This window comes from Lynx canadensis, chromosome B2 (assembly GCF_007474595.2).
Source record: "Lynx canadensis isolate LIC74 chromosome B2, mLynCan4.pri.v2, whole genome shotgun sequence".
NCBI lineage: Eukaryota > Metazoa > Chordata > Mammalia > Carnivora > Felidae > Lynx > Lynx canadensis.
The window spans coordinates 52,208,713-52,226,747 of NC_044307.1; the positions used below are offsets into that span (position 1 = coordinate 52,208,713).

Below are 18,035 nucleotides of genomic sequence, written 5' to 3' on the forward strand. Positions count from 1 at the left end.
GTCATATCATTTTTACTGGTTTGAGGCTCATCTGGTGGTTTTTTTATACTTATATCCTATCTGACTTTCATTTCCTTAATAAGAAGGGTTCCATATCAGGCTCTCTTATATATTTGTTCCCTGTTTTCCTCCTAAATTTCCTGTTCTAGTAGGATGTACTGCATAAGATTTCTTTACACATTCACTGTCCAAAACTTTCTTTTTTATCTGTGTGGATCTATAATCACTAATACAGAATTGGTCTGCCCAGAAAACATGAATTTGAATTCCTATTGTCAGTATACTGGGCCCAGAATAGACTGGGCTGGGATCCCAGAAGTGGTAAATTGTCGGACGCATTGCAACATTTCGGTCTAGATGATTCTGCTACAGTGTATTACACCTACCATCAATATAAAATAAAACTTTTTTTTCCTTGTAACTCCAGATTCTTAGATGAATGTTGGATCTGCTTTAAAAAACTTGATTCTTGAACAGAGGTGATCTTGACATGTGAGTTAAGAGATAATATTCTCAGAGAAGAATTCCACAATCTTTAGAAAGGTTCTTTCACAATTTCTTTATATAATAAGCTTTCCTTGGTTCTTACAGTATTTTACCTGTCAGAAACCCTGAAAAGTCATGAATTTAAAGGTTAATATGCAGAATCACTGTAAGTAGAGAGAACTCAAAAGTAGATGAAGCCACTCTGTAATTACAGTCTTAGGCAATGACACGTTGACCTGATCATCAGGAACACATCTCTGTGCAATGTGAAGTGCACACATAACACCACTTTGGATGCACCTGTTCATTCAACATTGAAATCCTAGAGTTAATCTTGACTCTTTCTTCTCCCTTTCTATCAATACGAACTGGCCAACAAATTCCATCACTTTTTTAAACTTTTTGTTTAAATTCCAGTTAGTTAACACACAGTGTACTATTATTTTCATGTGTACAATTCAGTGATTCATCACTTACCTACAACACCCGGTGCTCGTCACAAGTGCCCTCCTTAATCCCCATCACCTATTTAATCTACCCTCCCCCACAACCCTGGCCCACCTCCCCATCTGTTTCTTCCCTATAGCTAAGAGTCTTGGTTTGCTTCTCTACTTTTTACCCGTAGGTTCGTTTGTTTTGTTTCCTCAATTCCACATATGAGTGAAACCCTATGGTATTTGTCTTTCTCTGACTGACTTGTTTCACTTAGCATAATACTATCCACCACTTTTATCTCCAAAATAGCCCTTGAATATGTATCCTCCTGTTCATTCAATTCACTTCAATTCACTTGCTGCCAGTGTAGTTCAATTCACTTGCTCAACAAATATATATTTAGGGTTGACTCTGAATGTCAGTCACTGTTCTAGGTGTTGGAGATACAGGTGTTAAAAGAATGAACAATATTTCATTTATGGGTCTTACATTCTCATTCAGAATTTCATTATATCTTGCATTAATGACCAACATTCGTCTAATGCTACCTTCCTTCCTCTGGAATCTATCTCCCATGCTAACACCACAGTTGTTTCTCTGAAAGACTATCTGGATAATGTCATTACCATATTAGAATGACTCTTGGCCCCAACTTTATAAATGCTAAGGTTGGTGGTTATGAGTTCTCATGATGGCCTGAGCTAAATGTGCTTTCCTAACTTGATTTCCTGCTGCTCCCTTCACTGTTCTCCAGTCCCACAGGACTAAGTGCTGCTCTTAGAATAGGCTAAGATGAAGTTTTACTGGCTCTTGCTTGAATTTGCACTTACTGTGCCTAAAACTCTACACTTCCATTTGTACCTCAAGAATTTCTACTCAGTTCTGTGAAGGGAGCTGTCTTTGCCTTCTGCAGACAGCTAATTTCTATGTCTGCAACCAATAGAAAAATAAAAATAAAACATGCTTTTATAAAAGCAGCAGTTATGGATTCAAATGAATTTTGGGTTCAAATTATTTTCTACTTATGTTTCATTTGCCTCCCATTAGATATATTTCTCATTCCGTACTGGAAGCCAGTAGGTCTCAGACATCCTCAGGGAACGTGGTATGAGAGCAGCCCAGATTTTTTCAAAACAAGCATTTTCCCAGGTGTCACTCAATTTTTGGACAAAAGAAGTATCAATGGGTCTTAAATAATTGAAACAATAACTCTCATTAGATTGTCAGCTTCTTGAAGGCAACAGATATATCTTCTTTGTACTACACAATAGTTTGCTGAATAAAGGCAGAAATAAGTGGATGAAGTACACAAGACACCCTGTGCTTTTTTTTTTTGAAAGAGATATTTATGGGAATATACATATTACTTTAAGAAATTTGTACCTTCGGCTCTCTTAGTTACCATATCCAATATGACCACCACTGAATGTATGGCCCTCAAACAAAAAAAAATCAACCAAAACCAAGGGACAAACAACAACAGCAACAACAGCAACAGCAACACTATGATTTAAAATCCTATTCAAAGTAGTTATAGTAGTTATTCAGAGCCAATAATTTTAGTATCTAGAAATAGCTTAAAATATGGTTTTCAGAAAATGTTGTATTGATTAGCACAGTTATCTGAAAAGAACAAAATCCTTGTTAAAGAGAACATGTATAATGAAATTCATAACATTAGTACCTGAGCGATACAAAATTTTACATCATTCTTTAATGGGTTTTAAGTTTCACTCCACAGAATTTATGGTCTCTCCAGAAAGACTCTTGATATTAGGCAAAAAGTAATATTTCCAGAGCTATGTAAAAGTGGGCAAATAAGATGAATACAACAGGAAGAGCTTAAATGATCACATGCTTGAAGTGAGACATGTAAACATAGACTCACCATCCATTCTCAGGCGTCCTCAACAAATGCAGTACAATAGTTGCCCAGATTTTTCTCAATAGTAGCATTTTTCCAGATGTCACTAAAGTTTGTGAGAAAAGAAGTATTAATGTGTCTCAAATAATTGGAACAATTTAACTTAATGGGGTAGAAAAATGCAGAAGAACAATCTGAAGTTCATGTGAAGTAGAAGTTTTTGAAGAACAGCTACTATCAAGATCTTTGAAACTTGTGACCCTATTGTATAATTTGTTTTAAATTAGCAGGGTTAAGGAAACATTCTCAACAGATTAAGGTTATGGTCCTGGTCTAACTAAAATGTTTATGAATAGTCCTTAAAATGAAATTGTATAACTGAATAAAAAAGAGGATAAATAATTTAGAGTCTGTATGAATGTAATGAAGACCCTTATGTCCTCAAAGATAGCCATTGGTTTACAAGAGGATATCTGTGAAAATAAATACTATTTCTAGAAATTTCAGCCTACTGGTATAATGGCGAGGCAAAGTCTAGTACCACAATTCAGAAATATAACTGTAACTATATACATATACATATATACAGAGAGAAAGAAAGAGAGAGAGGGAGGGAGAGAGAGACAGAGACAGAGAGAGAGAGACAGAGAGAGAGAGAGAGAGAGAGAGAGAGACAGAGAAATGCCCTTCATAGACCAAGAAGAGAGGAACTCTCTCCTATAAATGAACAATATAAGTAGTCTTCTTGCTTTGTACCAATTAACCTTTATTTTTGTTTGGGTAAAGGTTTTAATTACATGAATTTGCTATGATAGCAGTGGGAATTCTCCTAGGGCAAAGTGATCTTTCCCAGCCTTTCAGATGCCATGAGATATTTAGAAAACAACCCATAGGTGTATTTCTCTGTAATACCCCACTGCGACTTTATGGGTTGATTACCATCTTAGAAACTGTGTAAAAAAGATACAGGCAAGAAAAGATAACTGAAATTTGCAGTGCAAACATTAGACCCGGTGATGGATGGACCTTGCTTGTCACTTGACATAGAGGCTGTAACATAGGGAACTGTACAATAGCTTCCTTGGTGAGGTGTGATATTTTCTCTTTATCTGAATTTTGCATAATGGTTAGTATCTTTTGTATATAATTTCCTTTCACAAGCATCCTAGTTTCTGAAACTCTGAAAGTCAGCGGCCTTCCTTTCTTCTTCCTCTCTCACCTCTATTTCAAGACTTCATTTTCTTCTCTGTCCATTTTGAGAATGTTTGTAATACTCTGAATGTTGGCATTCTCTCTGAGCTACAAAAGTATTTTAACTAATGCCTGTAAAGTTGTAACAAGCAGCAGTGTTTCCTGAGGTGTATAGCAACCCCAAGACATTGATAGATTTGCAAAACAAGAATTATTGCTGTCTATTATATCATTGAAAATATTATTTAGATAATCTCAACAAAATGTAGGGAATGTATGAAAAACACGAGCCATTGAACAAAAGTTAAAATAGTCATTTGTATTTCTTAGATGTCTCCAAACTGAGGTAGTTACTTGAGTTTAGCCTGGGTGGCTCAGTTAAGCGTCGGACTCTTGATTTGTTTGGTGATACTAGAATAAGACAATTACATTCTTAAGTGTCTTCTTCCTTGTGAGAAAATGTTCTGTTTCCTTAAATTTAGTCTCTGATCTGTTGGTAGTGGAATTATGTGTAGTTATTATTTTGCTGAATCTTAACCCCACGTGCAGTTGTCGATTTTCTGTCCCCAGTGTCTCAGTAGTTCTGGGAGTGCGAAGGGGCATCTGAACTGGACTAGACAACAAACGCAGTACTCATCTTAGGGCGTATTATTCTTGTGTGTCTTTTTACCTCCCTCTGTCGAGGACTACTTTGTCTTCCCATGCACAGTCGTCAATGCGTTGGAGCCCAAGAAGTTAGAAAGATCTTAGAAAAGGGGAAGGACACATTTGGGGTATTCCCTTCTGAGTGGTATTTAGTGTGTTTTATGCAATATGTAGGTGTAGTGCAGTAGCCGTCTCTGGTTTTTAAATTTACCTGAATCCAGTGTGAGAGCTGAGCTTGGACAGATCTGAGTGACAGAGAATTATCCTTTCAATTGTTCCTCCTGCCTTTTTTTAATGTTTCTTTATTTATTTTTGAGAGAGAGAGAGAGAGCACATGTGAGGGAGGGGCAGAGAGAGAGAGAGAGAGAGACACAGAATCCAAAGCAGACTCCAGGCTCCCAGCTGTCAGTGTGGGGCTCGAACCCACGAACCATGAGATCATGACTTGAACCCAAGTAGGACACTTAACTGACTGAGCTACCCAGATGCCCCAACTCCTACTGTTTCTTGATCACGGCTTAATTACTGGATCAAGCTTGTCCTGTCTGGATACCTCTTTTTTGCTTGGGCTTGCTTTCTTAGAAGGCTCTATCTTTCCTCAAACCAAAGTGCCCTGAACTTCTCACCATATTTGGTGTAATCTCAGATATGGGATTCCTCTCCTGCCTGTTTTATTTTGGATAGATACATCTTAGATATCCTCAGATACATCTAATTTTTTCTTGTATTTTATGTAAATAGCTAAAGTAACTAGTAGCCGGAGCACCTGGAAGGAAGTTTGATTGAAGTAAATGCTTTCTGAAATTGTTAGGATAGTTATGATGAATGCTAGAAAATGGGCAACTTGAAGTTTCAGATATGACCTACTCATTGAAGTACGGAATGACCTTTGAAGATCTGGAGGCACTTATGATTTTCACTGGTGATAGCTTTTTTTTTTTATTTTTTTTAACGTTTTATTTATTTTTGAGACAGAGAGACAGAGCATGAACGGGGGAGGGGCAGAGAGAGAGGGAGACACAGAATCGGAAGCAGGCTCCAGGCTCCGAGCCATCAGCCCAGAGCCCGACGCGGGGCTCGAACTCACGGACCACGAGATGGTGACCTGAGCTGAAGTGGGACGCCCAACCGACTGAGCCACCCAGGCACCCCTGGTGATAGCTTTTTATACAAAAGTTACAAGGATGTAAATACAATTTTAAAACTGCAGAATAGGGGCACCTGAGTGGCTCAGTTAAGCGTCCAACTCTTCAGCTCAGGACATGATCTCATGGTTTGTGAATTCAGACCCTGCATTGGTCTCTGGGCTGACAGTGTGGAGCTTGCTTGAGATTCTGTCTTTCCCTCTCTCTGTGCCCCTCTCCTGCTTGTTCTCTCTCTCTTAAAATAATTAAAAAAAATTAAAAAATTAATTTAAAAAAACCCCTGAAAAATGTTTTTCAGAATTAAACTAGCTTGAACTTACACATTAAACTGCCCAGAATATTTGAAACCTTAAACTATTCCAGTCTACTATCCCTGTGTGTAGCAGAAAACCAAGAGAGAGATGGGTACCAGGGCAATGACCACTCCTAGCCTCGATCGGAAAAAAAATGAAGAAAAGTTGTTCTTCAGTGTTATCCCAACTTCCACATCATTTTTCCCCTCCTTTTTTTTGTGTCAAATGATCTGAATGCATTAATGTATTTTCTTGAATGCCATGATCTCCACCATAAACCTGCCTTCTTAAGGCAATACCTCTGTGCTATGGTGCCATCATTTTATTCTGTACCCTATTAAAAACAGCTTTCTGGCAAATGGACATGTTGAAAATATTTGAATGGATGTGTATCTCTTCCAGATATAGGATACAGGGATTTAACTTTAAGGAACTCTGATGTTGAGATCTGGACTACTAGAGAGGGACTGGCAGGGCTGTATGCGGGCAGAATTGTCGTCTCCCAATCCATCACAGCACATGAACGTGGTCGTCCACATGTTTCCTCCACTTAACACTGTTGCTGTTCAGGACATGCTGCAGCTGGGGACTGTATATTTATTAGAGAGAAACATTCATTAGAGAGAAATATAACATGAAGAAGAACATGGGATTTGGAGCCTGTGCTTAACACCTCCCACTTTGTGATATCAGACAAGTCTTGTCATGTCATTAGTAGACAGAACATGTTACTAACATCTCCATCACTGGATTTAGTCAAGAGAAAACATGAGATATTTGGGAAGTTTGGATTCTTTGTGGGTTGTTACATGCCACACTGAAAATGGACCAGTACTAGGAGTAAAACATTGGCTTTCCATACCTACATGTGTGAACAGAAAGTCCACATTAGGTACCTACCCATTTTATAAAATAATACACACATATACATATTTCATGAAAAATTCTTTTATTTAGGACATTCATCTGTATTTATATTATGCTTGTTGGCAGTCTTGGAGATTTTTAGTTTATGCCATTTAGAGTAGAGTTTCAGGGAGCTAGATGTGAAGGGGAGACATCTTTAAATACTTTAAAAACCTCCATGCCCCAGTTGTCCTACAGTTTATTTTATTTGACAAATGAGTATGATTTTAAGCCATTTGGACATAGAGGAGTATATTGTGAGCAAGTAAATAAGGTTATGGTAAAAATGAAAACTATGCAGGCACATTTTTGTAGGACATTGATGGCACTTCCATAGTAAAACAAGGTGGAAACATTTTATCAAAATGCAACTCAAACATTTTTAACCATGTCAATATTTTTTATTATTATCTGTAGATGGGGCACACTGAAAGGGGCACAAGGACGGAAAGAAAAATTTTGGGTAGGTACCTCTTTCCAACTGCATTTCTACTGTGATGTGACTATTTTAGAATCATCTGTGTCTCTACCTCCTGGTTTGTGTTATTTAGTCACTCTAAGTTACAGTGATACTGTTTGTAATAATGGTATTTTCTCCAGCAGAAAATTCTTTATAATCATTTGTATTAAAGTAACAGTTTTCCTCAGTTCCTCTTATTTCACATTATAAAAGAAGAAAGAGTGTTTTTTCTTCAAAGCAAGAATCAACAGGAAAACATTTTGTTTTGTTATCATCCATGTTAAAGTAATGGCTAGACTTCTATCATATGTCAGTTTTGTGTTCTCACATTATTTTTGCTATGGATGGTGCCTTTGTAATGTTAGTATCAATATTAGGTATTGATGTAAAGTATACATATTTCCCATAGTGGTAAAGTGCTTTATTTTTGCTTTTGCCAATTATAACAAATACATGTTCCTTCACTGAGAAAGAAACAATGTCTAGTATAAAAATTAATAGAAGGTTACACATAAGAAACATTTTAAAGAGGACTGGAACATATTATCTCAAATATCCAATTAATTACAACGAACTTTGATGAATTGTTCCAGGTCCTTTTATTATATGCATTTTAATTTTAATTTCTGCAAAAAGGCAGAAATAGAATGAATAGGTAATGGTAATTATTATGAAATTTGAATTTGAATATATACAGTAGAGGGCATATTATAACTTATAGACCTAAATATTAGGAGTGATAGTCATCAGAGTGACTCATATGTGGTCATCTCTTATATTTGTCTTGTTGACAAATGGAAGTATTTTGCTTTTAAGTAGAATGATGCTTCTTTGTATTTAAACTGAGATTTCTTGGAGCGCCTGGGTGGCTCAGTCAGTTAAGCATCTGACTCTTGATTTCAGTTCAGGTAATGATCTCATGATTGGTGAGTTTGAGCCCTGCATTGGGCTTTGTACTGACAGTGTGGAGCCTGTGTGGGATTCTCTCTTCCTCTCTCTCTCTCTCTCTCTCTCTGCCCCTCCCCTGCTCTCGCTCACATGCTCTCTGTCTCAAAATAAATAAACTTAAAATAACCTTAACTTTCTTAAATATCATTATCTTCATGAAAATAAAGTTTGCAGTAGCCAATAATTAACATTAATGCTACATAGCTAAAATTCATAATTTGTGAAAGGGGATATGTTGTTTGAATGCCTACAATTAAGTTTCTATATAGGATTACTACTAAATGAGTTTAAACAGTTATTCAGTATCATACTATCAGTATAATAATAATATAATATTTACAGGCAAAAACAAATAATTTGGTTAATGTATTGAATTCACAACAGTTTTTAGCATTTAGCACCTGATACACCTGATAGCTATTTGTGGAGTGAATATGAATGAAAGTGCAAACAAACAAACAAACAAACAACTTTCTGTGACCCTCTCACCTTCAACCTCATGGAGATAGAGCCTCATGGATGGTGTACACATACATGCACATGCACGCACACACAGACACACACACACACAGACATACACAAATGTACATATACTCGCTCATTCTCATATATTCAACACATACATGCATGCCATCCTTTTAGATTACTTTTGTTGCAATTCCTATCAATTCTGAACTTACTACTTATCTAAAATTTTCTAAGAAAACTATTTCATGGGCATAAAATCAGGATTTCTTTCTGCTGTGACTCTTTTAGATAAATTGATTAATATCAGTGGTAGGAATATAAGAATCAAATTTAAAAATTATCATATTTTATTAAATTGAACATTTTATTGAATTGAATTGAATTGAATTGAATTGAATATTTTTCTCCACCTAACTGTATCCTCATCTTGGGCCAGTATTGTGTCTGCCTTACTAACTACTGTATCCAAAGGACAGAGCAGAGTGACTGGTACATAATGGGTATCTACGCAATGCTTGTTGCTTGACTGAATGAATAACATTGATCTATGCAATCAGGAAAAATTAGTCAGGTCACTAAAATAGTTTTCATTTTACATAAAAATTAATATTTGGGTTAATTAAAATATGAAATTCTTATTTAGTACTACTGTTTTGCAAAAATTATGAAGGGTCTGAGATGTTATCCTACTTGAATTAAGAAACATGGGTCAGAAGAAAAGAGTACTTTACTGATGCTTACATCCAGATCAGTAGCCAGATGTCACCACATAAGTCCTCACCACTAGGTCTGGCAGTGATAAGAGGCAACAATGTTTTTCCATACAAGTAGCAGCTGATACCTCATAAATGAGGGACAGAGAACAATGGATTTTCTCCATTTATATAGTGGAGACAGGCAACCTCCTCCTTTCCTGCAAGGAACAAAAAAAAAAATATATTCTATTAAAATGGGATGGAAAGGGCCCTATGTTCTTACCCTTTCCCTTAGGAGTATAAATATGTCTTTGCAAGGGTCAGATAAATACAGATAATGTCTCCAAATGCTGAACTTCATCCTTTTTTAACATGTAAAAACCAAGAGAGATAATGTTCCAGTACTCCTGGCACCATGGGGCTTAATTTAAGACCTTGTCTGGTCTCTGACTCTTTGGCCCTCTTGGGGAGATAAGAGAAGTTTTATTACCCTTTTGGATCAGATCAATTAACTAGACAAATGGCTACAGATCTAATTCTCATTGAATGTGAAGATAAAATATTTCTGACAGAAGTGAAAGCAAATATTCTGTGTCTCTATATCATATACACCCTTTGTGCACCAGTAGATTAGAGGTTTTTTTTGCAAGGGCACTGAGAAGTTCAGAAAAGTTTTATTGCCCCACAATTATATATGAACATTTTAAAATATTTACATGTAGGCCTATGATATAGTAAATTAAAAATTTAAAAAGTAGACGACTTCCACTACTGAGTAAAATTTAATACATAACAAGAAGCCATGTATACCACTAAATAAGTTGAAAATAGTATCAGAATTAATTTTCCAAACCATATTTTTATTTTATTTTTATTTTTTTAAATATATGAAATTTATTGTCAAATTGGTTTCCATACAACACCCAGTGCTCATCCCAAAAGATGCCCTCTTCAATACCCATCACCCACCCTCTCCTCCCTCCCACCCCCCATCAGCCCTCAGTTTGTTCTCATTTTTTAAGAGTCTCTTATGCTTTGGCTCTCTCCCACTCTAACCTCTTTTTTTTTCCTTCCCCTCCCCCATGGGTTCCTGTTAAGTTTCTCAGGATCCACATAAGAGTGAAAACATAGAGAAAGACAGATACCAAACCATATTTTTATAGAAACGAGAGAGCTGAATATGGGGATGATTTTCCATACTGTGAACATTCGGTAGGTCTGGGTTTAAGCTGAAGGTTACATTTCAAATAAGGAGAGAGAGAGAGAGAGAGAGAGAGAGAGAGAGAGAGAGAAAGAGAGAGAGGCCTCTGGGAGATAGAAAATCCAGCTGAATTAGAATTTAGATGAACCCCAAACACGAAGCCATCTCTTTCCATGGAATATTTAATAAGTTGCTAGAACAGTGTGAGTAGCTAAGGAGGGGAATGAGAAGGCAGAGTGAAATCTGCAGCCTTGAAGACATTGTAGTAGGAGTCCCACTGGAAGAGAGCCTGAAACACACACATCATAGGCATAAACCCCAAATATAGGAAGAAAACCAGGAGTGGAATGAGTTTAACAAAAGCTTATCTCCAGCCCTGACCTGACTCAGTTTCTGCACAAATTGAGGTGATTAATTCCTCACCATATCTCTTTAGGAGAAGAAAGGGCTAAACTTCTTAGGAAAATAATACCCAGGTCAATCTATAATTATTAGGACAACATGTCCAGCTTACATTTAAAAATTCTGAAATATGTGAAGGAGAAAAATGTGACCAATAACTAAGGGGAAAAACTATCAATAGATAATACTTTAGATGTTGGCTTTAAAAGAGCCATTGTAAAAATCATTTTAAAAATATGGATGAAAGATGGAGACTTAAAAAAATTAATATTCATTTTTTGAGAGACAGAAAGACGGAGTGTGAGCAGTGGAGGGGTGGAGATAGAGGGAGACACAGAATCCAAAGAAGGCTCCAGTCTCCAAGCTGTCAGTGCAGAGCCCAACATGGGGCCCAAACTCACAAACCACAAGATCATGACCTGAGTTGAAGTCAGCTGCTTAACTGATTGAGCTATGCAGGTGTCCCATGAAAGACGGAGACTTTTAACAAAGGACTTAAATATATATATATAAATGAATTATTGAATTTGTGAGTGCAATGTTTGAAATTAAGAACTTGCTGGATGGGTTAAATGGCAAACAGAATTAGTGATCTTAAATAAAAGTCAATGAAATTTGTAGTACACAGAGAAAAACAATGAAAGAACGAAATACAGAACAATGTGAATACAAAGGGTAGGACACAATCAACAGTTTAACAGACATGTAATTGTATTCTCAGAAGGATTAAGAGAGAGAGAGAGAGAGAGAGGGAGAGAATGAGTCAGAATCAATATTTATTTATTTATTTATTTAAATTTTTTTAATGTTTATTTATTTTTGAGACAGAGAGAGACAGAGCGTGAACGGGGGAGGATCAGAGAGGGAGGGAGACATAGAATCGGAAACAAGCTCCAGGCTCTGAGCTGTCAGCACAGAGCCCAATGCGGGGCTCGAACTCACGGACTGCGAGATCATGACCTGAGCTGAAGTCGGACCCTTAACCGACTGAGCCACCCAGGCGCCCCGATATTTAAAAACTTAATAGCCAATAGTTTTCCAAAACTGAAGGACATGAACCCAAAAATTCAGAGAGCTCAATAAACTCCAGGAAGGAGAAATAAAAAAAAACAAAAAACAAAAAACAAAAAACAAAAAACAAAAAAACTATGCCCAGGCATTTAATAATAAAACAATTGAAAGTAAATGATAAAAAGGAAAATTTAAAAATGGTAGAGCTTTTTAAATGATAGGTTAACCTCAGAAAAAATAGCCTAACTGATGGCTGGCTGGGGAAAGGATATCTTTAATAAATGATGTTGAGAAAAGTGTATTCACAAGCAAAAGAATGAAAGTGGACCCCTTTTTCACACCATTTACAAAAATTAACATAAAATGGGTTAAAGATTTAAGTGTAAGACCTGAAACTGTGAAGACAACAGGGAATCACTCCTTAACATTGATCTTTGCAATGACTTCCAGGATAGGACACCAAAAGCACAAGTGGCAAAAACAAAAATAAACAAGTGGATTACATCAAACTAGAAAGCTTCCACACAGCAAGACAAAAACAAAACCAAAAGTAACAATAAAAGTCAACCTGGAATGGAGAAATTACTTGTAAATTATGTATTTGACAAGGGGTTGATATCCAAAATATTTAAGGAACTCATACAATTCAGTAGCAAGAAAACAAATAATGAGATTAAAAACAAGCAAAGAATCTGAATACGCTTAGTTCCAAAGAAGATATAAAAATGGCCAACATGTACATGAAACGTGCTCAATAGCACTAGTCATTATGGAACTGTAAACCAAAACTACCATCAAATATCACTTCACACCATCAGAATGGCTAAAATCAACAACACAAGAAACAACAAATGTTAGTGAGGATGTGGAGAAACGGGAACCCTCTTGCACTGTTTGGTGGGAATTCAAACTGGTGCAGCTACTCGGGAAAACAGTATGGAGACTTCTCAAAAGTTAAAAATAGAACTACCCTGTGATCCAGCAATTACACTACTAGGTACTTACCTAAAGAATACAAAAATACTAATTCAAAGGGATACATGAACCCCAATGTTTATAGCAGCATTATCTACAATAGCCAAATTATGGAAACAGCCCAGTGTCCATCAATAAATAGATAAAAAACATGTGCTATATATGTGTAATGGAATATTAACCATGAAAAAAGAATGAATTCTTGCCATTTGCTTTATAGCTAGAGAGTATTATGATAAGGAAAAAGTCAGCCAGAGAAAGACAAATACCATATCATTTTACTCATGTGTAGAATTTAAAAAACAAAACAAATGAGCAAAGGGGAAAAAGGGAGGGAGCAAACTAAGAAACAGACTCTTAACTATAGAGAACAAACTGATAGTTATCAGAGGGGAGGTGGATGGGGTGATGGGAAAATAGGTGATGGGAATTAAGGAGTGCACTTGTTGTGATGAGCACCAGGTGTTGTATCAAAGTGTTGAATCACTATATTGTATACCTGAAACTGGTATTAAATTGTATGTTAACTAACTGGAATTTAAATGCAAACATTTAAAAAATTAACACCAAATCCTTCTCAAACTTTTTCAAAAATTTGAAGAGGAGGGAACCCTCTGAAACTCTTTTTACAAGGCCAGCATTACCCTGATACCAAAGCCAGAAAAGGTCACTACAAGAAAATAAAATATCCCTGATGAATGAAGATTCAAAAATCCCCCCCACCAAAATAGTACTAGCAAACTGAATTCAACAGTACATTAAAGTGATCATAATTGTGAACAAAAGGATTCATGCCTGGGGTGTAAGTATGGTTCGGCATAAGCAAATCAATAAGTGTGATACATTACATTAATAAAATGAAAGATAAAAATTATATGATCATCTCAATAGATATAGACAAAGCATTTGACAAAATTCACATTCTTTACTGATTAAAAAAATCTCAAAAATTGGGTTTAGAAGGAATATACCTCAACATAATAAAGGCTATATGTGATAAACACAGAGTAAATATCATATTCAATAGTGAAAGATTGAAAGCATTCACCCTGTGATCAGGAACAAAACAAAGATGTCCACTCTTATCCTATTCAAGATAGTACTGGAAGTCCTAGAAAGAGCAATTAGACAAGAGAAAGAAACAAAAGGCATCCAAATCAGAATAGAAGAAATAAACTGTCTCTCTTTGCAGATGATATGATCATATATATATAAAATCCTAAAGACTCCATCAAAAAAACTATTAGAACTAATAAATCAACAAAGTGGCAGGATACCAAATCAACATACAAAAATCAGTTGTATTTTTATATACTAATGGTGAACTGTTCTAAAGAATGTTTCATTTATGATAAAATAAAAAATATGTATACTTAGTATGCATTTAACCAAGGATGTGAAAGATCTGTATAATAAAAATTATAAGAAATTGATAAAAGAAATTAAAGAAGACACAAATAATGAAATGATATCCCATGTTCATGGATCAAAAGAATTAATATTGTTAAAATGTCCATACTACCCAAAACCATCTATAAATTCAATGCAATCCCTATCAAATTTCCAATGACAATTTTCACAAAAATGAAAAATATCCTAAAAGTTGTTCGGAGCCACAAGAGACTCTGAACTGCCAAAGTAATCCTGAGAAAGATTACTGGAGGCATCACAAATTTTGATTTCAAATTTTACTTCAAAATTTTAATAGTCAAAACAGTACATTACTGGCATAAGAATAGACACACGGACCAATAGAACAAGATCAAGAGCCCAGGAAAAAACCCACTTACATATAATCAACTAATATTTGACAAAAAGACCAAGAAGAGGCAATGGAGAAAGGATAGTCTTTTCAATCACTGGTGTTGAGAAAGGTGTTTAACCATATGCAGAAGAATGGAATTGAAACCCTATTGTACTCCACTCATAAAAATGAACTCAAAATGGATGAAAGACTTAAATGTAAGACTAGAAATTACAAAGATACAGGAAGAAAACACAGGGGAAAATCTCCTTGATGTTGATCCTTGCAAAGATTGTTTGGATATGACACCAAAGATGCAAAGATAAAAGCAAAAATCAACAAGTGGAACAAGGGCTTCTGCCTAGCAAAACAGTAAGTAAACTAAAAAGGCAACCAATGGGAGGAAACATTTGCAAACCATCTATCTGATATGGGGTTACAATCCAAAATATATATATAGGAACTCATGCAACTTAATAGCAAAAACCACACATAATCCAACTAAAAATGGGCAAAAGACGTGAATAGACAATTTCTCCCTGAAATAATACAAATGGCCAATAGATAGGTGAAAATGTATTCAATATCATTAGTCATCAGGGAAATGAAAATTAAAACCACAATGAAATATTACTTTGCACCTATTAGAATAGCTAATATCAAAAAGACAGGAGAAAACAAGTGTTAGCGAGGATGTGGGGAAAAAGGAACACTCATGCACTGTTGATGGGAATGGAAATTGGTGTGGCCACTGTGGAAAACAATTTGGAGTTCCCTCAGAAAATTAAAAAATAGAATTACCATATGATCCAGTAATCCCACTTTTGGGAATATATCCTTCAGGGCTTTTTCTGCTACATTTACTTATGGTCAACTAACTCCCTTCCAGTCTTCAGGTTAATCGTTACATACTCCATTAATGTTTTTCACCCCCTACCCCAAACACTTATTCAGGCAAGCTCTAAACCCCAGGAGACATTCTTGACCTATTCTAACTTTTTAGTTAATCTCATATTTTAAAATAAAAAATAAAAGTAGAAAGAAAATGTTTAATTCTTATTGAATTTACTTCCTGAATATTTCTCAAATACTTTCTCTATTTCTCTTCCTAGTCCTCCCGCCCCTGTGAAGACATCAGACTTACTGGCTAGTTTACTAGCTAGTCTCCCTGCCTCTTGTGTTTACCCTCTTAAATCCATCCTTCTCATATCACATGGAGTAATATCATCAAAATATAAATGTGTCCACCTTGCTCTCCTACTGGAAGCACCTTAAGACCTTGTCATCATTTTCACCATTATTTTCTCAGTATGTATTTCCTTAACTCCCTTTCAGCCTCATAACCCACCAGCCTGCTTCTGTTTTATGATCTAATTACAATAATTTCATTGCTTCATTTCAGGGCTTCATGCTGCTCCATGCTTTGCTGTTGCTTATGCTTCTACTGTTTTCCTTTACCTGAATCTCCTTTCCTCCTTTTTTTATCTGGTTCATTTATTCCCAGGTTTTAATATGGATCACATATAGCACTTCTTCCATGATGACTTTTCTGAACCACCCAAATAAATGAGATGCCCCTCAGCTGTCTTCAGTAGCACCCTGTGCATAGTTCTACCCGAGTATTTGGCTTATGTTGTTGTCCTTCATTAGTTTAGCTTAAGCTCCCTGAACACAGAATAAGATATTATTTATCTTTGTTCCCCTGGTGCCTACCACAGAGCAAATCACATAGGAGACACTATAATTGCAGCTTGTCTGACACCTTTTGATATGGCATTACAAATATATGTTACCATTATACTCATGGGAACTGAGAGGTTTTATACCAATTCTAGTTATTGTGAACTTGAGTGTGCATGCATATTAAAGTAACTGATAAATAATATAACTGTTTTATTCTTATTTAGAAAATATTTAGCCTCTTAATAATTGTGATCTATAATAAGTCAAAAGCATTTAAAGCTACATGAGTTCCTTGTGTTTTTTAGTCAGTATTAAATATCCAACTATGATATTCATCTTCTCTCTCTCTCTCTCTCTCTCTCTCTCTCTCTTTTCTGCAGATTGCTGCCAATTCCTGGGGAAAGTCATGGGGAGAGAATGGCTATTTCAGGATTCTTCGAGGAGTAAATGAATCTGACATTGAAAAGTTGATTGTCGCAGCTTGGGGCCAACTGACAAGTTCAGATGAACCATAACATATCATTAAATTTCCATAAGGCCATGCACTTAAGTAACCCCTTAAATTGAAATTAAGCAAAGTAAGGTTCTCTGTGACAGTGGAATCTTTGTCTCTCCACATTGTTATTATAATGTGCCTATTTTCTTGTTTCACCCCAGGCTCCCTGCTTCTGCTTCCTTCATATCACTAAGTATATAAAAACACTAACAGAGGACAGCAGAGTAGCTAAATGGCTTTAAGGTTCTCTGGCTGTCTTTTTCTTTCTCTCAAGATAGTATTCTTTTTGACTTTGATAGTTCACAAAAGTGTAACAGTGCTTGTCTTAAAAATTCATGGTATTCCTTTGTAGAAATGAAGTAGTTTCTGTCTTTAACAAATGAGGATTTCAGACCAAAAAAAGCAATGGAAATACCAATTTACCATTTTCATGATTTTGTTTTCAGGCAAATAGTGCTGTCTTTATTCAAATCTTGCTGATAATTTGCCAAAAGCAATGGAAATAGATTAATTGTTTCTCTCAAAAAGCTAACATTTTGTTTCTTTTCATTTGTCTTAACCTAACTTGCAATCTTAACTAAAAAGGAAAGTAACTCTCCATAGGAAATAACTATTCTTTATGGTAGTTTACTCATTATACTGTGTAATGGCCTGTGCTCTAAAGAAGATGTTGTCTGGGAGGGAAAATTCACACCTCCTCTCTTGGTTCTTTTGGCTGGTGTACTAATTAAATTAAAAAGGGCAGAGCAACAGAAAAACAAATGGAATTATGTATATACAGGGGCCCCATAAGAATATGAGACTCAAACAGGGGACTGAAGCAGGCAGCTTTTATACCTCTTAGACAATATAAATAAATAAATACATACATACATACATACATACATACATACATAAATTTCTGAAGAATTGACAAGACAAAGAAACCTAAGTTTGGGTACTAATTAGTGAAGAAACTAAACAGACCTTGTTTACATCATTTTCTCA

The 18,035-nt window shown here is 35.7% G+C and overlaps 1 protein-coding gene across 1 annotated transcript in view; it reads left to right on the forward strand.

The window, feature by feature from the left end:
- The window catches only part of TINAG (tubulointerstitial nephritis antigen), an 85,544-nt gene extending 67,969 nt beyond the window's left edge, over positions 1 to 17,575 (forward strand). Inside the window, 2 exon segments of the mRNA XM_030315731.2 lie at positions 7,383 to 7,428; positions 16,933 to 17,575. Of these exon segments, the coding sequence (XP_030171591.1) occupies positions 7,383 to 7,428; positions 16,933 to 17,067 (181 nt within the window). The 3' untranslated portion in view covers positions 17,068 to 17,575.
- The last annotated feature ends 460 nt before the right edge of the window (positions 17,576 to 18,035 follow it).